The 26,960-nt window shown below is 41.4% G+C and overlaps 1 protein-coding gene across 1 annotated transcript in view; it reads left to right on the forward strand.

Annotated features, from left to right (window-relative positions):
- Window positions 1-26,960, forward strand: part of ABCA13 (ATP binding cassette subfamily A member 13) — a 284,724-nt gene that overhangs the window by 181,748 nt on the left and 76,016 nt on the right. Inside the window, 3 exon segments of the mRNA XM_032792446.2 lie at window positions 1,533-1,620; window positions 10,268-10,376; window positions 26,729-26,783. Coding sequence (XP_032648337.1) covers window positions 1,533-1,620; window positions 10,268-10,376; window positions 26,729-26,783 — 252 coding nt within the window.

The raw sequence follows: 26,960 nt of genomic DNA on the forward strand, positions 1-26,960 counted from the left end.
CACCCAGCATACTAACCTGGAGATTCTTGGTCTCAAGGCATGGCTCCTTTGTGGTTCGAATGCACAGAGAGCTCCTACTTGAAGAAGGTACAAGAGATAATACTGCACAGTAGAAAGTCCTCGACATGCCCAACTTACTGTAGCGGGGCAGTCACCCCACTCTGACCTTGAAAGTCAGTCCTAGGAGAGGCTGGAGCTGAGAGCCAATAGGAAAAAGCCAGTTAGGGCCAGGCTGGGTCCTATAAAAGAGCTGCAGAGCCAGAAGGCAAAAACTCTCATTCCAGCCTTGGAGTGGGAAGAACCTAGTTGCCTGCAGGAGAGCAGTGCTGGGGAAGGGCAGGCAGAGCTGGGGAGCACCAGGGTCCAGGAGGGACATGGAGCCTGAGGCAGGATAACACAGGCACTCAGATTGTTGAGTGTTGAGCAGCAGTATAAAACCCTAAAATAGCATTGATCAAATGTGTGGTCATGTACAGACAGATCATATGCGTGCCAGCTAAATTGTATATGTGCGGCATAGGACTTCCTGCTTCATAGGCCTCTTGGAGCTAAAGGGAGAATCTTCATCTGTCCCTTGTATCAGGGTTTATATCCACAGAACCTTCCCATTATTTACACTTGTGCTTGAACTGAATATGGGAGGGTGAGTGGGCCTGGGCTCTCTGCACTTTCCCCTCTTGTCATTCAGAGACCTCTGTTGGGGTGGTGTTGGTAGGGTCCCCTAGAGCAGTAGATCTAGGAGTTAACACTGCATAGAGATCAATAGGACAATTTACATTTCTCAGAGCTGTTGTTGCCAGGCCTTCTGTAGACTCAGGCATTGCTGTATTGGTAATGCTCAAGTCACATTTCAAGATTTTCTTTGCAGTTCTGAGAGCTAGAAATTTACTTTTATTTAAGTGAAAACTCTGATTCTGACATAATCGTATGACTCCAGGTGCCAGGGCTTGAGACATGGCCCCATCTAGTGCCTATGCGTTACTTCAGCCCGGCTTACTTGTCAACCACTGAAGAGTGACATAATAAACATTTTAGCAGGTGCAACTTTATCAAGAAGAGAGAAGTGTTTACACATACATGTGAAAAACTACATGAAATTGATGTAAGAACTTGGAGGAAAGTTATGCTTTTAGGGTAAATGACCAAAACACATCTTGAGTGTTGGAAACTTTTGAAGGTTTAAACACTTTTATGAGGATCAAAACTACCCCAGATGCTTATAACCCCTACATTGCTCATCAGCTTATTTGTGTTTTCCTTTTCTGAAAATAGAGGCTTTATCTGCAGGGTTCAAAGGGAAAACATTTGCTTGAAGGCACATACCATTCACCTGTATATAAGGAGTAGATTAGATATCTCTTTCAAATACAAATATTGTGATTCTATGAGGCTGAGCTGTACTTCTAGCTTGAAATGTAAAACAATAATAAAGACGTTTATGAATTGTTTGTTGCAAGAAAACATTCCTTACAATGCTGAGAAAGGTCATCTGCTGACAGATAGCCTCCTATTACTTTGTTTTGTATTGCTAGATATGGAGGCTGGTCTTTTGGTGTGAAAACATCCCCTGAACTTCAAGACCTAAACCTGAATAAAACATACTCTAAGCCTCTGGCTAAGGTAAGATATGCATATAGAGTCCAATCCATATTGCAATGCCAAAGTTTTCAGATTCTAACTCTTTGGCATTTAACATACAGTAGAACCTCAAAGTTATGAACTGACTGGTCAACCACACATCTCATTTGGAACTAGAAGTACACAACCAGGCAGCCTCAAAGACACCCCCCTTCCCACCAAAAAAGGCAAATACAGAACCATGTGAAACATAAACTACTAAAAAAAACAAAGGGAAAGTTTGAAAAAAAAAAAAAAAAGATCTGACAAGGGAAGGAAACCATTTCTGTGCTTGCTTCATTTAACTTAAGACAGTTAAAAAGCAACATTTTTCTTCTGGCATAGTAAATTTTCAAAGCTATATTCAGTCTATGTTCAGTTGTAAATCATTGGAAGAACAACCATAATGTTTAGTTCACAGTTACAAACATTTCAGAGTTACGAACAACCTCCATTCCCAAGGTGTTCGTAACACTGAGGTTTTACTGTATAATAATGTAATTCTAGAATCCTTGTGTTTTAAAATTGAGAAAAATCCTAATATATTTAGTCAATTCCTCTGTCCAGGATTGTTGTACTACCCTGTGCTTTTTGCAAGTCAGTTGTAAATAACTCAAATAAGGGGTTTCCATCACTTCCCTTGGGAAACTATTTCACAATCTAATTGAGCTCACTTTTTAAGACTATTTTCACGATAGTCAGCCTCCATTTTTCTTTATTTCCCTTCTATTCCTACTAAAATCAATCTCAGAATTGGCTGAAGTAAAGTGAACTATCAATTGTGTTTTATTGATGGCTATTTCAGTCTTGTGATCAATATTCTTTTTTTTTAAAGCAAACAAAATAAAATATAGCAATTTCATTGCATTTAAAAGAGTAAATATGTGGATGTCTGGAGTAGCTACTGCAAGAATAATAACCTAAATAATACTTTGCTCTTATAAGATGCTCCGAAAATACTTTACAAATATGCATAAGTATTAGTCCTCTTTATAGCTGAAGGAACTGAGATTCACATATCTTGCATGAAGTCACATAACAAGCCAGAGGCTTAGCACCCAGATTTCTCTGTTTCCAGACTTATATTTTAACCAGTAAATCATATGTCTTGCACTGTACCTCACTACCTGAGGTTTTCCTGATTAACTGTTTTGGAGCAATCCATTAGAGGCAGGGACTGTAGGAGTAGTCCTCTATCTACCAGATTCAGACTTTTCTTAAGGCCCTTTGAAGTCCACTGGAAATATTTCCAGAGAGGACACTGTAGAAGACTGGATGGGACCTACGGTCCAGTGAGGAATTAGCAGTCTAGGTGATTTAATGTGTTTCCATTGGTTGTAAGACCTTTTTCAGACTATTTGAAAAAGACTACCTGAAAAATCTAATGAGGTTCAACAAGGACAAGTGCACTTAGGACAGAAGAATTCCATGCACTGCTACAGACTAGGGACTGAATGGCTAGGAAGCAGTTCTGCAGAAAAGGACCTAGGGATTACAGTGGACGAGAAGCTGGATATAAGTCAACAGTGTGCCCTTGTTGCCAAGAAAGCTAACAGCATTTTGGGCGTATAAGTTGGGGAATTGCCGGCAGATTGAGGGACGTGATCATTCCCCTCTATTTGACATTGATGAGGCCTCATCTGGAGTACTGTGTCCAGTTTTGGGCCCCATGCTACAAGAAGGATGTGGAAAAATTGGAAAGAGTCAAACAGAGGGCAACAAAAATAATTAGGGAGCTGGAGCACATGACTTATGAGGAGAGGCTGAGGGAACTGAGATTGTTTAGTCTGCAGAAGAGAAGAATGAGGGGATTGGATGGCTGCTTTCAGCTATGTGAAAGGAGGATCCAAAGAGGATGGATCTAGACTGTTCTCAGTGGTACCAGTTGACAGAACAAGGAGTAACGGTCTCAAGTTGCAGTGGGGGAGGTTTAAGTTGGATATTAGGAAAAACTTTTTTACTAGGAGGGTAGTGAAGCACTGGAATGGGTTACCTAGAGAGATGGTAGAATCTCCTTCCTTAGAGGTTTTTAAGGTCAGGCTTGACAAAGTCCTGGCTGGGATGATTTAGTTGGGGATTGATCCTGCTTTGATCAGGGGGTTGGACTAGATGACCTCCTGAGGTCCCTTCCAACCCTGATAGTCTATGATTCTATGATTATTTAAGGTTCATACAACTGTTCAGAGAACTTCTAGAGTGGGAGTCCAGAAACATGAAAGAGAACAGTTTCCCAGATGTGTTTCAGGGTCTCTGTGACTGACCTCTGTTTTGTTTTTTTTGTTGAAATGAAGGGCACTGAAGAAGCGAGTTGCCTTGTGTGTTAAGGAAGCTGACCTTTGAATGTTAAATTGGAATTGGATAGAAAGAAGCCCTGACCTTAAACATTTTATATATGTTGGAAAGGGTATAAAAACTTGTTGTTTCTTGTAAATGAAGTAGAGGTGGAAACATTTACCCAAGTCTTGCATCAAACTACCAGCAGGGGAGGGAGGTTAGTTATTAAAACAGGACATGGACACACCCCTTATCCAAAGTTTGGTATGGCACCTTTGCCATCTGGATTTGCCCATCAAAAAAAAAACTGTTTGCACTTTTGTTTTTGGTGCTTTATAGTTAAGGGTATGATTCTGCAATGGAGGACACTGATTCCGTGACTTTGTGGGACCTCCATGACTTCTGCAATGGCAGGGCTGGAGGACTTGTCAGTCCCAGGGCCACCAGAGCAGTGGTCCCAGGGCTGAAGCAGCAGGGGGCGGGGTTGATCAGCCCCTGCCACAAGAACAGTGTTGGGGCTGGAGCAGCTGCTGCAGTCAGCCCCGGGGCTGCTGGAGTAGCAGTTAGTGGCCAGCTATGAAGATGGCAGAGCAGTTGCCCCAAGGGTTGCTGGGGCACTGGCTGGTGGCCACTGAAGCAGCTGGCTGAGGGTCATCCCCAGGGCTGCTGGAGTAGCTGGCTGGGGGGTGTCCCCAGGGCTGCTGGAGCAGGGGCTGCCAGTGAAGTGGTTCCTGGGGCCTGCCAGAGCTGCGTATGGCCCCAGGCTGGAACAGTGGCCTCTAACACCTCCCTCCTGCCCACCGCTGCATTCACACTGTTAGTTCCCCATCCCATATGCTATTTTTAGTAAAAGTTAGGAACAGCTCACGGGCTTCCTTGATTTTTTTTTTTTTTTTTTAAATTGCCTGTGACGTGTCCCTGACTATTACTAAAAATACCCGTGACAGAATCTTAACTTTATTTATGTTCCCCCAAATTTCTTGCAGCTTTAAACTCTTGACTTGATCAATCCATAATTGGGCACTTGAGTCCAAATGGCTACAATATACTGTGTTTCTCTGCCTGCTGTTTTGTTTGGTTTTGTTTTTTCTGTTTTGGTCTTTGGCACCTACTTCATCTGTCATCAGCAAAAGGATAAATTATAGTTATACAGTTAGTGAGTAAGCTTCATTTTTCAGAGCCAACATAATAATGCATTAGACTTATAAAGGGCTCTGTGTTATCTAAACTACCTCCTTGAAGTGGCTTTCGACTGATGTAGTGTCAAATTATTGCATTAACCTTTCAATAATTAATGACCAGTCTTTTACTCTGACCTTTTGGGCCTGTTTTTACATAGCCTTTTATGAATGAAAATGGGAAATTTGCATATGAAGAGACTTACTGTACGATTCATTACACTGCAGAAAATCTCTGAGGGCTTGGCTACACTGGAGAGTTGCAGCGCTGGTGAAGGGGTTACAGCGCTGCAACTCACTCTGTGTACACACTTACAAAGCACAGCCAGTGCTGCAACTCCCTGGCTGCAGCACTGGCTGTACACCTGGTTTGACTGGGGTGTAGCGATTCCAGCGCTGGTGATGCAGCGCTGCTCATCAGGTGTGGACACCAACAGCACTATTGGGCCTCTCAGGGTATTAAGAGGTATCCCAGATTCCTGTCCACAACAAACCGGAAGAATGGCTGCACAACCAGCTCTAAAAAACAAACACAGCTGCCTCTTGCTCCAGCGAGCGAGCGAGCCGAGGCAGGGGATTGCTTGGAATGTTCACAGCTGTTTGTTTGAGGGAGAGGGGAGTCGTGTTGAGCAGCTGCTTATGTGGTCTGAAGGCTATTTAGGAGTCATGATTTGCATTTAGTGATAAGAGAGGGGTGGGGGAAGGGTCAAACTTTAAAATGATTGAAGGTAGCTCTTGTTGTATCTTCCAGTCCTTAGAACTTGCAAGGCAGGGAGCTGAGAACAGTGCTAGTGTTTGCTTGAGGAGAGAAACAGCACGACGGGCGGGGGAGGAGAGGGAGGAGGGAGTCCATCGGAGAAGCTGCTTATCTGTCTGACCCTTTTTTTCATTTGAGTAATTGAGAGAGGGATGGGGGAAATGGCCAGAATTTGCAAGGCAGGGAGCTGTCACAGTGTCTGCTCAAAAATCCATCTCTCTGTCTCCCCCATGCCCTGTCACACTCCACCCAACCCCCCTCTTTCAAAAGCACATTGCAACCACTTGAAACGCTGGCATAGATAGCTGCCCACAATGTACCACTCCCAACAGCGCTGCAAATGCTGCAAATGTGGCCACACTGCAGCGCTGGTAGCTGTCAGTGTGGCCACACTGCAGCGCTGTTCCTACACAGCTGTACGACCACAGCTGTAACTTCCAGCGCTGCACATTTCCAAGTGTAACCAAGCCCTGAGTCCTTCACAAATTATTCCTCTCCACTGCAGGATTTGAATGACAATTAACTTCCCACTTCAACTTTAACAATACCCAGCCAGAACATGGACGGTGGCTAGCATCTTAAACAAATCTTGTTCCAGGCATGTGACAAAAATAAACCCACAGTGTGTATCACATACCAAGCATGTTTGAAAAAACTCTGGCATTTGACATTCAATGATGACTGTCATGGAACAGGAGTGTGTAGCCGAACTCAATAGCTCATCCCACCAGCACCCACCCCTTCCTTAGTTGTGTTGCATGTTTGTTGTCTCTATCTGTAATCTGGCATCTAAAGTGCTTGTCACAAGGTGGCTTCCCTTTTGAAGGTCAGAGGGCTGGGGCCAGCTATCTCTAGTTACTAAGGAGGCACCCCTGAGCAGGGGTCAGGCGATTACCCTATAAAAGCTGCAGGGAGAAGAGGATGCTCAAAGAGAGACAACTGGGGGAATGAGCAGCAAGAAGGGAGAGATTCCTGTCATGGTCCCTGATATGAGGAAAGGAGATTTTAGCTGGGAAGGGTGTGGCTGGATAGAAAGCCTGTCTGGAAGTTTGATTTCTTTTCGGAGAGAAGGCCTGAAGGCAGGTCAGGCCTTGCATCTTTTCCAGCTGCTCATATAGAAGAGCGAGCGAGAGAGCTCTCAGGGAAGAGAGACTGTGCCTAGCTTAAGGCTGAGGTGAAAGACTTTTTTCTGTTTGTGAATTTCGTGTGAATAAAATCATACCCTAGGGAGGGCTATTGTCATTGGACTTGTGAAATCCTAAGGGGAGTTTATTTAAGAATCCCCTTGAGAAGGGAAACTGATGCAAGGGGCTGCTTCCAGGGCTGCCATGAAGAGGCACTTGTGGGGCAGATCACCCACTATCAGTGCTGTATAAGTGCTAAGATTCATATTCAGACATGTATATAACTTATTGTACAAAAACATCTGAAAAGCCCTAAGCAGCCATAAAGACAGTTTGAGTACTTGTTGTGGTCTGTAGCTAAGAATTTAGGGGGCAGCCCCCAGATAGGCCTTTCTCTAGTTTGACCTTACCATGTTGTCACAGGTTCATGGAACTGAGGCAATACAAAATTAATTAGATCCCAAAGTGGTAGCCTATGACTATTCACCATGTAATTCTAACAGGAAAAAAAGTTTCTCATTGTGGAAGAAAGTTGTCAGACTATGAATGGAAGATAAAATTAGTTAAATGCACAATTTGATAGCATTTATCTAAGGAACACCCAACTGCTCTTCTCAAAGGCAGTAGAATTCCACTGCAGACAAATTTTACCCATAGGTATTCAAGAGGGAGCGAGAGAGACACAACTTTTAATGAACCAAGTAAAATATAACCATTGAAGAACACTTGGCATAAAAGAAAGCATAGACGGTAAGAACATTGTTGGGACACAGATCTCTTAGGAACTGTCCTGGATATTAACTCTCCTTGTCTGTGGAGACCACCCCTGTCAGTGGAGAACGTGTACAGTTACCTTGGCAAAATATCTGCTGTCCTTCAAAGTGTCCTTCAAACCACTGCTCCCCCTGTGATATTTGTAGAAATATACGTATATAGGACTATATGGTATATGTAAACACACATCTATCTAAGTATTTTATGGCCCTTATCACTGTAATATCTGAACACCACATAGTGCTTAACAGTATTCCTTTTTACAGATGGGAACTGAGGTATATGGATAAATCAATTAATCTATAGTCATACAAGAAGTCAGACACAGTTAGACAAGATTAAACAGGAAGAGGAAGTTATAGAGATGAAACTTGGGCCCAGATGTCTTGAGTCCCATTCCAGTGTGCTATTCCCTCAGTCATGCTTGCTACCTGTGATCAGGTTCTACCATTTTGAGAGTTAAAACTTGTCCTGTGCTAAAAGGGAGACTTTCCAGGGCGTGGCATGTCAGACCCAATTAGAAAACCAAGATTAATCAGCAGTTTCCTCACCCATCTTTCACCTCACCCTAAAAAATGTTATCCACATGGCAGTGTTTTGTCTAGCAAAGCTGCATGTTGTTTTCGATGGAACTAAATACCAATACCTCTTTTTCCATGTTGTGGTCACTTGGTTCAAAATTAGTTGTTCTAAGGCTCTTGAAAAAGAACCAGATGCATCCTCTGATGAAGATAATAACATCAAGGACTTTTTTTTCTTTTTGTCAGATTATAAATGATTAAATATTCTGCTTTAATTTGGTTATTTCCTGATGGCCTGACTCAGTTACATCATTTTATCGCACTCTTGGATGAAGAATGCTGTGAATGCTCTGAAGATGCTGTGATTCTAATTATTGGGCAGGACTTCTAAATGTATTGTTACAGACAATGCTAATTGTCATTTTTTTCCTTATTATTTTGGTTACATTATGAAATTTACTAGGATATTCTGTGAATACTTATTAAGACCTCTCCCCTGCCTCCAATTAACTGAGGATGTGTCAGCAGAATCTTGCATTATTGTTTTTTGTAATTGCTTCTTTTTTTCTTTACAATGTGCATAATTGCAATGATTTCCATTATGTATGTTAAACATTCTTACTTGGAAAGATTTTAGCAGAACAGATAGAGAAAGAAATGGGATGGTGTGTGAGGGAATTGGCTCCCCTTACTAGTTCAGTTTTGATTCTGTTCTGGCACATGGTTGCACAGGTGACTAGAAAGTGCAGAGATCTGAAAGATGAATATCTGGAGGCTGTTCCTGAATGTTTATATAGCAGGCCCAAAGCTTGCTCTCTTCCTGAACCAGCAGAGGGTCACCTGAAGATTAAATAGTTGTCAGGTCTCAGACTGGAACATAGAAGAACCCTAAGAGCCACAAAAGAATTCCCAATTCATAATTCTTTACAGTCAGTAGCTGCACACTAGAATTAGCTATATTCTAGAGCAATGAGAGAACTATTTTCCCTCCAAAAATGAGACCTTTTTGTAAATAAAGATTATCTCATCTGTACAAATAACTTTTATGTAAAAAAGTTAAAATTGTTGCCATCTAGTTGCCTATGTGAAATGAGTTGGTGAGGGTCAGCCTAATTCATGTGGACAGGTATCCACCAACAACCCCAACTATAAACGGAACTCCTCACCACTTTTGTTGGTAGTGTCATCTGAAAGGGCATGGAGCTTATGCTGTTTTCTCACCTCAAGAAACGGTAATTCCATTAAAGGCTGAGGCATATTGGTCAGGCTGTGAGACAGAAACGGGTGCTACCTGTTACTTGGAGAAGGGCTGGGTTGTGCCATAAAGGTATTACTCTGTTGGGGCAGTGTAGAGCTGCATTGTTCAAGAAGATATTGTGTCCAACCTCTAGCACACTACCTCCCAGAGCTCCTCATTGGATGGGGGTTGGGGAGGAGCATGTTTCAGTGCCTAGCAAACTCTGTTGGATAGATGTTGATGGTAGATGAGTTATGGGCCTCATTCCTCCATGCCCCATATGGAGTGGCTAGCTCCGATTGTTGCGTTTTTCTATTGCTTGCAGATCTCATTTTGAAATCTCAAAAGTGAAAAGTATCCCAGAGTTTTATTGTTTTCTAAATTCTCCCACTGAGTTTCAAATTAAACCAATTAATGTCACCTTTTCAGCACAAATAGGAGAGTTGTGTTTCATGTATATTTGACCTGGTATGATATAAGGGGCTGGTCTAGGTGATCCACTAAACCATGAGTTCTCTTCCTCTTCCTTTGTTGCTAGCTGGATGGAGAGTCCTGGAATGGAAACTGTTGACAACAACTATACTCAACCAAGGGACCTCTACAGCTCATTTGATTCTGTTCCACCCAGACCACTCCATCCCATGCATGTGGCTTCTCAGAGGGGCTCGTAACTCCTGTAATCTTACATAATGTTGCATCTGAAATTCCCTAAAATTCCAGGGTATTTGGATCTGGGGTCTCGGTTCAGGCCATCTTTCATTTAACACCTCTGTTTTCTCTCTTAGGTGTGGTACAGCCAGAAAGGTTTCCATTCGCTGCCGTCTTACTTAAATCAGCTCAACAACCTTATTCTGTGGATGAATTTGCCTCCTTCTGTGGACTGGAGACAGTATGGTAATATTGTCCATCCATCTTTTTCTAAAAATGCTGATTTAAAAAAAAAAAGTAAAAAATCTAAATCAAATTAAATAACAGTGTGAAAACATATGGATATGTTTAAAGTCCCCCCCAGAAGGATAGAAGTAGACTTGCATACTTTCAGGGAGGTTATGAGATGGGGATCTCATAAAATTATAAAGTAACTAACAGGTTATATGTGTTATTGAACTGATTTATGTATTGTAGTAATCAAAAATTACTGTGTTCCAGAATTATTTAATTAAAAGTTTTTAAATTCAAAATATTTATTTTATTTTGAATTTTAAGAATTTTCAAATATCAGACCTTTTTGAAAGTGACATTGCATGGTGGGTCCAAAGCTAAACCAGGAAGAAAAGGAGAGAGAAAGAATATGATGTTAAGCATATTTAAATATAGGTTCTGACTTTTGGATTATTTGAAATCCAAATTAAAATAGAAATTTTCCAAATGGACATGTTCCTTATAATGGACCAAATCAAAACACCGGATCCAAAGATTCCTGAATTTTTGGGGGCACTGAAATCTGGATCCTGTTTTACATTTTGCAGCTTTGGTCCATCTCTACATAGATTTTATTTTCTCTTTTTTTCATGAGGTCCCTAGCAAAGGAACAATTAGCTTGGCTTGGAGAAAATTAAAAGTAGGTTATCGAAAGCCACAAAAGTTTACATTTTACCAATTTTTATTCATCAGGACTATTTTGCAATGGTTGCAGCTAGTTGGAAAGTTTTCACCAGGTTTAGTTATAGTGGATGGCTTGTATTCTGGTAGCAGAAGGCATCCCAGTCTGGATTGGGACCTCATAGTGTTAGCCATTCTAGCCTATAGCTCTAGAAGGGCTCAGTGAGATTTGGGAGACATTCTCCAAACTAGGAATGGAGAAGTCAGTGGAAAGTAGTCAAATGAATAGGGGTAGTTTGTGCTCTTTTAAATGAGGAGAGAATGCATAGTAGAAAAGGTTGATGGGAAATTTGTGGAATCTTTGAATGACTACTACAATCTGGCCCAATTTCTGTAGTCTCCTGGTGGTATACCCTGGTTAAACATCCCTACAGATAGTCCATAAGATGGAAAACACTGTATTTATTACCATAATGTGTGTCTATGGCAAAGGCACAAAACAGATGGGCTGATTATGCTATAGCGATTCAATGGAGGAGAAGGGGACGAGATCATCTTTGAAAAAGAAAGGGGTCAAAATATATAAATGTAGGTGGAGATTTTCAAAGGCACAAAGGGCAATTAGGCTATCAACTCCAATTAACTTTCAGCTTTCTCTTATTTTGGTGGAGAGAATCTCTTTGGAATTCGAGGTTAATGCTACAGAGTACGTGTGATTATTTTTTGGTGTAAGGCTGTTTGTGGGAGGAAAACACATTTTTACAAGTACAGTTTTGTTGTCACATCTCTGGAATGGGTTTTGATGACATCCAGTAGGATAGATTTAATAAACATGCAACTCTGAGGTAGAAAAAAAAAAGCATTGTGTGTTTTCAGATAGGAGAGAGAAATGGAAAGTAATTTTTAAAAGCAGTGTTCAAAAAGTTACTAGAGATTATTGAATTTGCAGATGGTAGACTATTTGTTAACATTTTTGTTTATGTTGGATAATTTCATCTTGAGACTTGTGTTTATGGAGAGTGCAAGATATATTCTAGCATATTTCTGAAAAAGGCTTTTCGGAAGCTTGTTGAGATGTGTAATCCTTCCTTGCATGAATGCCATTTTTTTCTGTTTTCAGAGGATAACATTTTTCTGTCAAGATGAATAGTACCGTTGAATTTCTTTCTTTACATGTCAAGGGAATAATTGGACCTTTCAAAGGCAGCAGTAGGGAGGGAATAATTTCCCTTCCTATCTTAACAAAATAGATATTGTTTTACTGAAAGAGTCTCACTAGAATATGAAAGAACATAGTTGTGCCTATAATGCCAAGCAGAGATGAGTAGGTATTGTGGTGCAGAAACAGATCTTGGGATAGGTTGAGAAAGTCCTACTTGCCTTACTCCTGTGAGTAGTCCCATTGACTTTCATAACTCCAGCTGGATTAGCCCCTCTTTGGCATAAGTCTAAGTGGCATGGTTCATGAGTAAGAGGTCAATTCTGTCTTCCCCGCTGTCCTTTCCTCACACAGGAGAGGAGCTGCTAGAATATTTGGGGAAGAGAATTCATGGGATGCCAGGGTTCTACAATAAGATTCAGAAGAGTAAGTTAGAGAGGTCTTTTCTTTTAGCTTTTACAGTTCTTTGTTTTGATTAATGGTTTATAAAGATTTGCTCCTGATAAAAAGGCTTTGCTGCCTTCTGCTGTGTCATCCCAAAATATTAGTCTGACTTTGACCTTACTACGTTTTTGTGCGTGAATGGGGGTGGGGATGGTTTAGTTACCAGCAGAGATTTCCTCTTGAATGTTGTCCAGCAGTATCAAGACCAATGGAATCTGGCCTCTATCACCTCAAAAAGGTAGGTGCTTTGGAGAGATATTGACATTTCCCCCCTGTTCATATTCACAAATATCAAATATTAATTCATTGCGGGAAGAACTGCAAAGTGAGAATTTGTTATTTCACATAGTTTTAATATTTAAGCACTTGATATGAGTAGATGTTTTTAATGAACAAAATGCATCTACAGATTCACATGGAGATTTTTGGAGATACTTTATGCCAGTGGTTTTCAACTTTTCATTTCTGGACCTCTACAAAATTTTGAATGGAAGTGTGGACCCCTTTGGAAATCTTCAACATAAGTCTGCGGACCACCATGGGTCCACAGAGCACAGGTTGAAAAACACAGCCTTACAGTAAAGGAGCAGCAGGTGGCTAAAGTAAAAGTATACCAGAGTTGATAGATCAGTGGTCTATTCTGATATGGCAGTTCAGGAATATTTCACTATCTGAAAGTAGCCTCTCCAACATTTCCTCTGGACAGTAACCCGTAGCCCTATAAGGAACCTAGATCTGTTCCTCTTCTGTTTAAAAATACACACACACCTCCGACAACAGCCCCCATGCTAACCCATCCATTTCACCAGAAGCTGCGGATGTTAAAAGGGAAATGAATGTGATTGTCTTTCACCGTTGCCATAAAAACTGATACTATAGATGCTCATCTTGGGTTACAAATTGTATGAGACAGTGTGAAAATGAAAAGTTAAGCATTAAAAATATTTTACTGGTGGTGGGAAGGGGAAAATTCAACAGTAAAGGAAAATATGCTTGGTTTCTTCATAGCACTATGTTAGAGCAGTGCTTGGCATGTAATTTAATGCATATAATATTTTGTCTTGTAACTTGTTGTTCATACATGCTGTATCCCCAGGATTAGGTAATATACTCACGATGCTAAATAATAGTAAAGAGGGCAAGAAAAAAGACACAGGATTAAAATTAATGGTGTGGAAGTGAAGAGGTAATATGTTTCCCTATTAGCTATATTACAGTAGCACCCAAAGTATGCTAAGCAGAGTGGAAGCAAATAGAAAGGCCTATTTCCAACCCCAAAAAGCTTACAATACAAAAATGAAGGAAGGAGTGCTTGTCATATTCTCTGGTGATATCCAGTGGCCAGATCACACTCCTAGGTCACTATTCAAAGAACAGGAATCTGTAAGCAGAGAAAGATTTGGGGTTCATATATGTAGTGGCCATCTGTTGTAATCCTTGAATTAGGGCTGTAGCTTGTCTCTTTGTTTTAAGCCTCATAGTGAGGGCTCATTGTAAGCCCAATATTGTGTCCTCAATTATTTCTTTAGCCTGGGATATTTTGAAGCAGCCTAAAAGAGTGAGGCAGACAACTCCCACTGAGTTTCAGTAGGAGCTGTCTGCCTAACTCCTTAGGCTCCTTTGAAATCCCAGCCTTAAATCCTTTAATCAGGGTCTCACTAAGAGCCCTGTGCTAGGGACCTTGTTATATTTGTCTGGTTAGTGGGATGGAGGGATGTCAATCATGAATGAGCTGCTCTTGTGAAATGCTCCATAAAATAAAAATTGTAACTCACAGTAAAATAGAAATGTCTCATTAAACAGAAACACTGTGCAAGAACTCTTAGAAATTCTCATCATAAATATAAATTACCTCCAAGAAGAACCTGTAAAAACCTATGATAACCTGTCTCCATCACTATTACAAACAAAATTCATCAATAGCTGGAGTGGAATGCCATATACACGCTCATAAATAAAGAATTCCTAGTCTCTGCCACTTAGGGCTGGTGCAGTCAATAATATTTTGAAGGTAATATTTTGTATCCCTATATGGGCCCTTTCATCCTAAATCGATTCACAGACTACTTATATCAGTATTACTGAAATGCAGATACCCTTGGGTTGGGAGGTGCTGGGTGGGGCAGACAATACACAGTGCACTACAAAATAGGCAGAGCAGGGGAAATTTTTTCTAGGTAACTTTGCCAATGCCCAACAGTGGAACATAGCTTATGACAAAGACCACAATGAGACATATAAAGTAAATTAATGCGGTACACTTAAAAGGCTGCAAGATTCCTTCCTTTTGTGAAAATGACTCTCTGTAACCTTTAGTTTCCCGAGTTGTTATTTATGAGATAAACTATTTACAAAAGGGAGGGAACACCCTTACCTGTGTAGTCAACTTTAAGACCTCAATGATTGGCGTACCTAGAAATGAGGGCTCTTGAGTGGTATGTTACTTGGACAAATGCTTACAGTAAAGAAAAGAGCAATGAGATCAAAGGCTGGCTGAAGGCCTCAGGGAATGTACAGCCACAGAGGGCCCCATTTTGGGGGAGGTCCTCTGTACTTAGGTATGCTCTCAGGGATCAATGCTGCAAGGGACAGACCTGGCTGGCTGATACAGAGTAAATGAGCATGAAGACACATGGAAGCTAATATTTCCCCTCAAGTAGAGTGAAATATTACATATCATTGGCCTTCTCATTCGTTCCACAAAGCTGCAGTCTTTGTAATATCTGGCTACGTGTTAAGGGCTGGAGAGTAGGAAGCTGGATTGTGTAAGAATTGAGCTGGCCAACAGAGAATAGGGCTTTATACCACCCATAGGAAGAAGGCAGGATCCATCACTCAGGTTGGACCTAGCTCTTTTATGGTCAACAAAAGAAGCACTCATGCTAATTTTTGAAATTGCAGTTCCAAGGCACCTGCTCTTGAAACCTCCTGAGTTTAGAGTGAAGCTACATATTTTGGACCAAAGTGGCAGTAACCCACTGATTAGAGGGGAGGTGATGGGAGCTAGGCAGCCCCAATGGAAAGTCACCAAAGCAGCCAGGCATGCAACAGGCTGGAATCATGCAGACTGCTACACCTTTGAAAGTGTACAGCATGTGCTTCCCCTGTTTGAGCTAGCTGTGCTATCTAGGATGGAGAGTGTGTTGTCATGGTCTTCATCACCCTCTCACTGTTCTCCCTCTCAGTTTAGCATGTTTACTAGCAACATACCCCTCACTGTACAGAGGCTCAGAAGAGGGAAGGTTTTCTTGTGTATCCTTGCAGGGCTGGACCCAGTCTGGCCCTTGGTGAGCCAGACTCTCAGCTGGTATAAATCAATGTAGCATCATTAAAATCAATAGAGCTACACTGATGTACACCAGCTGAGGATCTGGCACAACATGTATGATGTTTGACTCCAATATAATCTACTCAATCTATTTTCATGCCATATAGAATATCTGCAGAAAAGTAGAAGTGTATGTGATATCTAAGATTGGTTTAAAAGAAAAAACTATGTCTGTTAAGAGTCACAGTATAATAGGTTCTGTATATTTCCCTGATTCAAACACTTTTGCCCATAACTACAATTCTACCTTCATAGAGAACTTATTTCTGCAGCTTTGGGATATCTTTTCTTTTAAAAGAATTAAATGTACACGATTGTGTATTGTTCTTCTCTGTATGTAGAAGATCAGAGGCAACCATGGGATTACCAGCAAAAGAATCCATAATGAAATTATCTTCATTCCCAGTGTGATACTATTTTCAGAGATGTTCTTACTGCAGAAATAATCTCTTTCTTCTCTCCTTGCCACACTATAATCACACTTGTTCACACTTCTGGTGTCTCATTTACAGAACTGATTATAAAAGTGAGTTAAAAAAAAACACAACTCAACACAACAAAACAACAACATAAAACCATGTTGCTACAACAATTGGCTCCAGTACTTGCTTTATCTTTTTAATATCATTAGTCTCCATAATCTCCATCATTATACCAGTTTATTCAGGAACACAGGTTACAGTGATTCTTTGCTAATTGAATGGATCTGTTCACAAATGCACTGTTATGGTTATAGTTATTCTGTTACTAGAATTTTAATTATAAGACATGACAACAGCTGTCTTGAACATCTTTGGCCCAGCTCTACCCTCACTGACCCACACACTAAAACTAAATGGGGCTGCGTCAGTGGGAAGGCACAGTTTCGTCCGCGGGTGTTGCGTATATATAGAAAGGCAAGATCTTTCAATCAGGCTGGAATTATGACTATAGAAACATTTTGGAAATCCAGGTGGCTCTTGCTGGTATAAAAATGGATCTGTAATATTATTAAAATAGTGAAAGACATTTTAAATTATTTTAAAATCTGTATTCAGGAAGTAAAGTGTTGGTGTTCTTCTCATGCAGCTGCTGTTCTATAATAGCTCAGCTGTCTGTCATCATCAGCCAGTTCAGAATGTGTCTTTTTATTACAAAATGATTCAAGCCCCAAACCCCAGCCCCACCACAGAGTTGTGGGATGAGAGAGGAAAATATTCCTCCCTTCCAAGCCATGGAGTGATAGTGGAATTGCTGTGTGGCTGCTGTTTCAAACTCAGGGCTGGAATAGCCTCTTCATACCCTCACCTCCTTCGCCTCTCCTGCAGGAGTAGAGAATATCTAGCCAATCTGCAGAAGAAGGTACCATCAGTCCTGCTCCTCCCTCAGTCCCTGCTTTGTTGCAGTACACCAAGATCCCAGCAGAGCTTGAGTTCTGCAGTTGTGTGAGCTCTCCAAGTACAGCCCGTCTACAGAGTAGAATCACACTTGCTCCTAGCAGGAGCAACTGTCCATGCTGTCATGGAAATGGCCAGGATTTGTCATAGAACCATAGGGTTAAAAGGGACTGCAAGGGTCATCTAGTCTAACCCCCTGCCAAGATGCAGGATTTGTTGGGTCTAAATCAGTGGTTCTCAAACTAGGGCCGCCGCCTGTTCAGGGAGAGCCTCTGGCGGGCCAGGCTGGGTTGTTTACCTGCAACATCTGCAGGTTCGGCTGATCACAGCTTCCAGTGGCTGTGGTTCACCCCCACTCCAGGCCAATGGGGGCTGCGGGAAGTGGCAGCCAGTACGTCCCTCAGCCCACGTCGCTTTCTGCAGCTCCCATTGGCCTGGAGCGGTGAACTGCAGATGCAGCAGGTAAACAAAACATCCCGGCCCTCCACGGCTTTCCCTGAACAAGCGGTGGCCCTAGTTTGAAAACACAGGTCTAAACCATCCAAGACAGCTGGCTATTGAGCCTCCTTTTGTAAACCTCCAGCGAAGGAGCTTGCACAACCTCCTTAGGCAATCTGTTCATATGTGAATTCAGTTTCTCCTCCTATCAGTCTAGTGCTGCACCTTTCAGAGACATTTAAGTTCCCCTTATATGCAGAACAGGTGTAACACTGACAGTGGCAGTGTTACGTTCCCTATATTGGACAAGCAGTATGCTCAACCCTGACCTGGAGGGACCACTTCTCAGTGTGAGGGAGTCATTCACAGGCATGAGAGGGGCCGGTGTTTATTTCCACTCAGTGCTTTTTCCTAAGCTTGCTGGCCAGGATTTCAGTTAGAGCTAAATCTCATATCAGGTGTTATGATGCGTACCCTCGGAGCAGTACTGTGTCTTCCAGTTCATAAAGCATAGTCTACTGAATACTGAATTGGCAACAGCATTCACTTACTAGTAGTTCTAGATTAGTTTTGAGCTAGTGGGCTGACAGGGTGCTGACCCCAACCATGCCCCCCTCCACCCGCATGTCGTATTGCAGTTACCCTGCGCTCAGTAATTAATTCAAAGCCTAGGGTACTCAACATGACATTCCCCCTTCTTAAGGCCTTTAAACAATCTGGGCTCCTTTCCACCTTCAGACCCAAATCTGTCCTTTCTGGGCTTCCAATTCCCCCTGCCATGCTCCTCTCCAGGCTGTCTGCCCTCTCTCTACCCCTATAATGTTGCAGAAGCTTCTGTTTTTATCTTCACCCCAGAAGAACTGATTTTTTTTTTTTTTTTTTAGCCACGTGACCTGCCTGTTCTGTGACTGTGCTTATTTCCTCCTCCCTCCTGGGGAGAGGAGCTAAGTGTATTATTGATGGGGCTAGACCCATCACCCCTTAAAGGGGCAGTCACCCTGTTACATGTGCCTAGAGGTGAACGATTCTGTGCCTTACCAATTTCTGATCCATTCAGTCTCTTGCATCAATTGTATGTTGAAAGAATGTCAAATTCTGTTATATACTGAAGTTCTATGCTGCAATTTTCCCCCCTCTCCATTTCAGGAAAGCAGCCTGATAATATACAAGTATTGTTAGCCAAATGGGCATGATTTTCCTCACTTCTGATGGTAGGAAGCAACTAACCTAATAGTGACACGTACTGGCCAATAATTGAGGAATTCCCAGTGCTGCTTTCTAGGGGAGGTATTCTCCAGAAACACTGCATCTCCCACCATACACTTTTGACAATACAGTCCATTTAGCAGAGCAAACAAAAAGAAAGCAAGAGATGAACTATTATAGTATCACAACCGTTCCCTATCAGCAATGAGGCTACCAGGGCTGGTAACAATGAGTATAGTCCCTTTTTGTTCCCAAACTATATAAACTTTAATGTCATTCACTGAACACTATGAAGAATAAATATCAGATATAAAGAACATTTTCCTCAAATGTACCTGTACAGTGAAGCCCCAGAGGAAAAGAAGCAAAGGAAATTTTAAAAAATAAACTAAAACAGCAATATTTTTTTTTCTTTCAGAACTGGTATCTCAACAATAAAAACATACATGCCAGGCCTCTCACAATTCCAAATCCCTGATGTGCAAGTTCTGGTACTTGTGCTCAGTGTTAGGATGGGATGATGCCTCTGTCCTTTTCACAGCTGTCCTCTGTAGTGTACAGAGGAAGCATGTATCCAAGCACATGAAACTAACCACTGAAGTAGTGGTTCCCATTTTCAAGTTACTGTATCTCAGTAAGTCTAACCTTCATGGTGTTCAGTTTTCCTAATATTCAGTTCAGTTACCCCTGTGACTGGGACACACAGACCCTGATCCACTGGAATCTGCATGGGTATCAGAGTCCATATTCAAAGATTCTTCATTAGAGGTTGGGGGCCATAGAGCTAGTCTGTCTATTGACTACAGTGAGTTTTGCATCAAACTGAGGTTTGCTTTGCAGCACAGCAGAAACATCACATTTGTTTCTCATCCGTCTGATTAGTGGCCAGACCTTTCTCACTTTGCTGGTAGCCACTGCATTAGTCAAGATACTTGTGGACCAGTAACAGCAGAAACTGCAATTAGTTTCAGAAGTTACAACCCTGTAAGAAGATGCTGGCAATTCTAATGGAGATGCTGAAGTATGGTATCAGGGATTAGTTACATGATGTTTTCTCATAGAGGTCCATTCCTGGTATTGGTTCTGTGTAGGCAAAATCCTGTGCCCATATACAGTCCCATTGGCTTCAATGGAGATTGACATGAGCTTTCAGTATTAGAGCCTTAGGCTAGCATTTTCAGAAACAACTAAATGACTTGGGAGTGCAAGTCTCATTGACTTTCAATGTTACTTGTGCTCCAAAGTTACTTATATGCTTTTAAAAACCCTACCCTAAATCCTCACCGTAAAAGATAATGTGAATACTTCTATTCAAAAGGCACTTTTTATTGGAGATCAGTGTGTGGCCTTGACAGACACTGAAGTTTCTAAGGAAGGTATTTTGGAGCCACTGGAAAAAGTCTAGTGCAGTAAATACTGGCAGAGTGGTATTCTTCAGGTGTGAAACAATCCATTTTAGATAAAGAAATTTATGAAAAGAAGCAGAAAGGACTAGAGCTGAATCAATCAGATTAGTCAATGTGGCATGACATGTTTTCCTCGGTGAATACCAATTTTGTAAAACTTGCCTGAAAGACTGTTCATTCAAGTCTTCCAAGCACATTCCATAAAAATCCCCGAATAAAACACGACACATATCCATTAAACAGAGGCTTTATTATTTTTGAACCTCCTTATTTTATCAATCATTTACATTCCTTGATTTGAGTTATGACTCAAACTTGAAGAAAGGGCTTTAAGATCTTAAAAATTATGTGCTTGGTTTTCAATTTAACAAAAGCCATCATAGCAAGTCTACACAATAAAAAAAAGGCACATAAAGGCAAGTAAACAACCAATATGTACATTCCATTTCCCACTAACAGCTGTGTCAGGACAAATATATATGTAAAGTAAGAGGGCCCTGGTGATTAGAAATGAGAACTTTAAGAGTTGGTAGATTAGAAAAGTAAAGTTTTAAAAAAAGAAATACATGAAATATGTATGGATCTACCAAACTACATTTGCTCATTTTAATATAGTACGCCATTTTATGTCTCTCTTTTTTTTTTTTCTTTTTCAATTTGGATTATATGGAACTTTTTGCCAACAATTTACTAATTAAGAACAATATTTAGTACTCTGGAAAGAGTGCAACTTGCAGTACTGCTCTGAACTAAGCATGACAATGACAGATATTGTGTAAAGACAATTGACCAAGACCAGAGAGTCAACTCCAATTATTTGTGTTCATTTAAAAAAAAATTGTTTTTTTGTTTAATCTGCATTCTGCTTATGGGTGCTTTGGAAATAGAAGGTAGTTATCCTAGTAGTTCTATTTTCAAGGAGGCTTGTTTACATTTTGTGACTATGTCCTTCTTTGTGGATTGCACATTTTATTTTCAGTACTATGACTTAACGAGTAAAGGGTAGCTCTATCACTAGTTTGCTTTTTCAGTAAATTTTGTGTCATGCAACTGCGTAGGGCGCATCTTATTCCCCATAGATTTTTGTTTCCTGGCAGTTGTCCCATTTTCTTTTATCTGTGTGTATTCTGTGATCTTTTGAGATGATTCCTTGTATGGGACCTAACTTAGCCTCTGCCGATCCTTGTCTAGTAGTGGCTTAGTCGTTTTACAGTTTTGTTAGTATTTCCTCCTGCTTCTTTGCTGCATTCAGTAAATTCAGGCCTTGGTGCATGCAGAAGGGAAGGTATTTTTCAGCGTATTGAGAGTGTCACTTTTGTCCTTCTGCAGTAAAATGTTTGATGCCATTTCCTCTTTAGTACTGTTTTGCATGTTTCACTAATTTCATATTGTTTTATTTGGCTCAGAAAATTATTGTAAGTGTGGATGATTTTCCTCTGTATAATCTATTGCCCAGGTTTTCAGCAGGTATAAATTGGCACAACTATGCAAATTTACAGCAGCTGAGAGTCTGGCTCTAGACTTAGCACTTTTGGGTATGTCACAGTTACCAAGCTAGCTGCATCTCAGACCCCTGTGTGGCCTTTGGAGTACATCTCCCACCCAGGCGATAAGTCTCACTACTTTCACGTGTCAGGGTGGAACCCCACAACTGCCTCTCTGAGACCAAGTGCTGAGCTTCAGCTATCTTGGTTATCAACTGTGAATGTCTCAGCAGGTCTGATTGGATTTGACCCCTATCCCAGGTACTCCTCTTCAGGACCGCTATCAAGTGGTAATTCCAGTGACCAAACAGGTTTCATAAAGCAAATCATTGTTTATTCAGAATCAAGACATTCAGAGAAACAGATCTTTAGACATAAACAATCTACCTGAATCTATCTTGCTTAACCCCCTCACCCTCTTCTTGCAAGTTTAGATAGGTCCCATTTGTCCCATGCATCTGTTCAGGGAGCTGCGATGACAGAGAGCATCCCTAGCAGTCTCTCAGAGAGTCTTTGATCCCCTCATCCTCAGTGTGTTTTCAGGGCTACTTTTATCAGAACCAAAGGTCTGCATCTCTGCTTTCCTGCCAGTGTCTTCCCCTATTAATAGCTTTGCTAGCCAGAGCCTAGCAAAAGTGAGACTTCAGAGGAATTGGCCCCTCAGCTATCTTTTTAAGCACCAAGGCAGGAAGGTTTATCTGATGTCATTGTCCATTTTCCGGCCCTCATCTGTTGAGAGCTCCAGCCGAGGTTAACTCTTTGATCCCATGTAGCCAGCATCATAACAATGAGCAGGTAAATTGAGGCACCCACAATAGTCAAACAAATAATGCAGCTATCGCCCAAGTTCTCTACAGGGTAGATCTACAAAATCGGTTTTTGCCTCTCCTCCTTCAAGAGATGTGCTCAGGGTCAATCTTGGGTTTCTGGGAAAGATAAGCAAAGTGATTCTTTAGCTACCTCCTTTTAAATAAGAAGTGGAATGGGTAGTATTCATGCTATAACTTGCTTCCAGCTGCAGGAGAAGTAGAGCCCAGTCATCCAGACTTATGTCCAAAATACAGAAAACATTTTAAGGGACAATTATCAGAATAAGCTGAGTGAGTGGTCTTGGTGCCACTAGGATTTTTGTGGGCATTCTGCTGAATTTAAATATAATTTAATTAATTATCATAATCCCTCTGAGAAGTAAAGAGGGAAATATTGTCCTCATGTTATAGTTGGGGAAATTCAGACAGAATATAAGGTCTTCATTTTCAGAGTGTCCTCAAACATTGGGTGCCAAGTTTGAGACACCTGAGGACTGATTTTTCAGAGGTACAGAATGCTCTCAGCTCCCATTGACCTCATTTGGAGATGTGAGTATTGAGCAATTCCAAAAATCAGGTCTAGGTACCCCAAATTAATGGGCATTGTTGGAAATTTTGTCTGTATAGACTTGATTAAAATCACACACAGAGTCAGATCGTAGTAGAGAAAGCAGAAGTCTTTTGCTTTCAGATCTACGTTTGGTCCATTAGACCATTTAGCCTCTTACAGTATTGAGTTATTCCTTATTGTGGCCACAGGCCACACGAGTTGCTCAATACAGGAATCACCTACCTGCAGACGGCAGGCCAGCAGCTGAGAGGGAACTTGTAGTATTTGTAGTGTCATTAAAGGCAATGCTGACAGCACCTCCTCCAACAGCTGCGAATTGATCTCATGTTCCACCTAGAATGAAGGATCCATTTTAGCAAATTTTATTATATCCAAAGAGCAGTCTCACATGTCTGTAAGGATACCATGAATAACCTGTAACTCCTGAAGTCTGTCTGTGGTAAACTTTCTGCCCCAACCAGACAGCTGTTGATTCAGCTAGCAGGAGGAATCTTCAGATGGTGTTGTTTGTGTCAGGGAGAGCTTAGAGATCAAAGGGCTATAGTCCTTGATCTGATCATCCTTTCTTTTTACAGAGCTCTCACTTCTCCGCCAGCTCAGCAGTGCTACCATCCCAGATCCTAGTAAATTCTCAACCCTGATGTGTAATGACTTTATTATAAGTTTACTAGTTTTCTACAACCTGGCTGTATGCAAAAGCCAACACAAACGCAGGACTGGATATCACACTAGCAGTGTTCTCAGCCAACCAAATCAGGCATTTTACTTTTTAATAGGAAATCTTACATTTTCAAGCCTTTAATTTTCTTTTATTTTGGTACTTCAGCTAGAGAATGATTTTCTACAAAAGAAATCAGGTTCATAGAAAACCCACAGATGTGATTTAAACACTGGTAAAATATCAATCATTCCATTTAGATTTTAATAACAACCTTCATAACTAATCATGAAAAGAGAATATATAAAGTAGATAAATTACGATAGAATCCCTATTATCTCTCTCATGCAAAACAAATCCACTACTGATATATAACACAATTGTACTCACTTCGCCAATCCAAATGCAAGAGAGCTGACATGAATCCGTATGACACTGGCTAACCCTGAGTGGTGTTAACCCATCAGGACTGGCCAGTGCTGAACAGTCCTGGAGAGGACAGCAGTGGATTCTGCACCAAGAAGGAGGGACAATCTGTAGACAGAAGAAGGGGCTGGTTTGAAGGGGCTGGCTGCTGCTTGTCTGGTTTCCCTCTAGTCAAGAGCTACCTCTGCTCCCTAATCTGTTTGTACTATTTACCTTGCTCCCAGTCTCATCTTTGTCCTAATACTGAGAGACATGAAGGGGCAGGTACTGCGGAGGAGTGAATGGTCAGGGCAGGTTAGAAAAGGCATAGTACTCTGAGGTGACTGAGTACTTGAACGACATTCAGCAGGACAGAGCAGGAGATCAGCAACCATTGGGTTCTTGAATTGTATGTTAGGTTTTACCCTTTTGCACTGTTGTGAGTGATCCCCAACTTTGGAGGGGGCTTCTGCAGGGGAAGGGATCTGTCAGAAGTTGGGAGGGTGAGGAAACAGGTTAGTATCTAAGGCCAATGACAAGAGTCTGTGAATGGATGAGAGAAAATAGGAATGAAGTTGACTCAGCTCCAGGTTATCATCAACTTTCACGAGTGTTCTTCCAAGTGGCCTCATCTGCCAATGGATATGGAGACATAAAATAAATGAAGGATGCAACATCTCAGTTTGAACATCCCAGAAAATGGACAAATAAAATAACTAAAACTAGTATTATTATTTAATGATCTCATTATATTTTATGATATCACAATGCCTCTGTTTTCCTTGGCAATAATCCAGTTCCTTCAGTCACAAATTCAGCCACTGAGGAATCAGATTATTGTCTTGTAGGACAGAGAAGCGGGTTTATTATGGCCTAAATGTAAAGACAGCAAGTCCAATTAATAGTTGATGTGAAAGCTGTTTTTAAATTATGCGTGAAAATAGTAAAAATCTCATCTTGAGCAAAATGTGGATTTCCTCCAAGAAGAAAATCGGCCCCCCACCCCCACTTCAACAAAAAGAGCAAAAAGAGAATTGTCTGACACTGAAAACTGCCTTCAGTTTTTGAAATAAACTTTCAAGGTGAAAAATAGATGATTAAAACAATAAAATATTAAAAAAATAAAAATAATACAATCAGATAAATGTTAATGTAGGATACTGGTCTACATTTTCCCCCATACATAACTCCTGTGAAATCAACAATTTTTCTGCAGAAGATAATTTCTAATTTGACAATGTCTCTCAAACACTTTTCAGGATCAAGCCCATACAGAGAAGTAAACTCCCCCATCCATCATTGGTTAGTTATATTAGGTCAATATATGATATATTTGCCAAATATAACATCCTTGTGTAACTGGAATTCAGAAATCAAAGGGCCAGTTTGTAGCCTTAATCCCTGGTCCTGCAAGAGGTCAACACTTGAGTCCTGAGCATCATCAGTTCCCATTGTCTAGATCACAGATTGGCTGAGAATTTCACAGCATAGGGTCAATGTGCACAGTCGGAGACTTAACTGCGTAGCTGCTAACCAGGGCTGGTGCAACCATTTAGGTGACCTAGGATTTGGGGGGCGCCATTTTCTTCAGCAGCAACAATGGCGTCTGGATCTTCGGCCACCCCGGTCGCTGCCGGCATTTAGGCGGAGGGAGCTGGGGCAGGGGAGAGCGGGGAGGGCCACCTGCAGCAAGTAAGGGGGAGGGGCCGCACGCAGGGGAACTCCCCACCCCAGCTCACCCCTGCCCTGCCTCCTCCCCGAGCACGCTGTAGCTGCTTCACTTCTCCCGCCTCCTAGGCTTGTGGCGCCTAAACTGATTGGCCCCGCAAGCCTGGGAGGTGGGAGAAGTGAAGCAGCGACGGCGTGCTCGGGGTGGAGATGGAGCAGGGGTGAGCTGGGGTGGGGGAGGAGGTGCCTCAGGGCGGAGAGTTGGGGGTGGGGAGCTGCCGTGGGGGAGTGCACCTCAGGGCAGGGGCACGGGGTGGGCGGGGAGGGCACAAGGTGGAAGTTTTGCCTAGGGCGCGAAACATCCTTACACCAGCCCTGCTGCTAACACCAATCCTCCATGTTAATGGCCCATTGAGATATGAAGTAATGCCTACTCACCAAAGTGAGAATATTCAAAATAAAGTAATCTTTCTTTTGTTTCCTCTCCTTCTCATTTTGCATCATTCTCTATTCCTCTCTGTTGCTCTTTCTTATTCTATTGCTCATTATCATAAACTCTGCCACCTCTGCACTCTGTTCGCAAAACAAGTTCCGAAACAACTTTGTAAATTGAAAATCACAAAGAAAGTTTGACAAGTTTCATAAATATCTGTTTTTCCCCCAAAGGTAATGATTTTTAATATAAATTTCAGTATCTGTTAATTCTAGAGCTTGTAGCATTGATGTGGGTTTTTTTTAATTTCCCTTCACAGGAATCACGCTCTATAGCCATCCATATGGAGGAGCCTTGCTAGATGAGGACAAAATGTAAGTAAACTGTTCATCAAATAAAAAGAAAAGCTCCAATGGCCGAATAATGAATGTTGCAGATTAAAACACATGTATATTATAGGCAGAAATTTGGCGATACACAAGTCCATTTAGCTATGTATGTCCACTGCCAATATATAGTGCAAGAGTGTATCAGACATATATTAGTTTGGA

Source organism: Chelonoidis abingdonii, chromosome 2, assembly GCF_003597395.2.
Source record: "Chelonoidis abingdonii isolate Lonesome George chromosome 2, CheloAbing_2.0, whole genome shotgun sequence".
Classification (NCBI taxonomy): domain Eukaryota; kingdom Metazoa; phylum Chordata; order Testudines; family Testudinidae; genus Chelonoidis; species Chelonoidis abingdonii.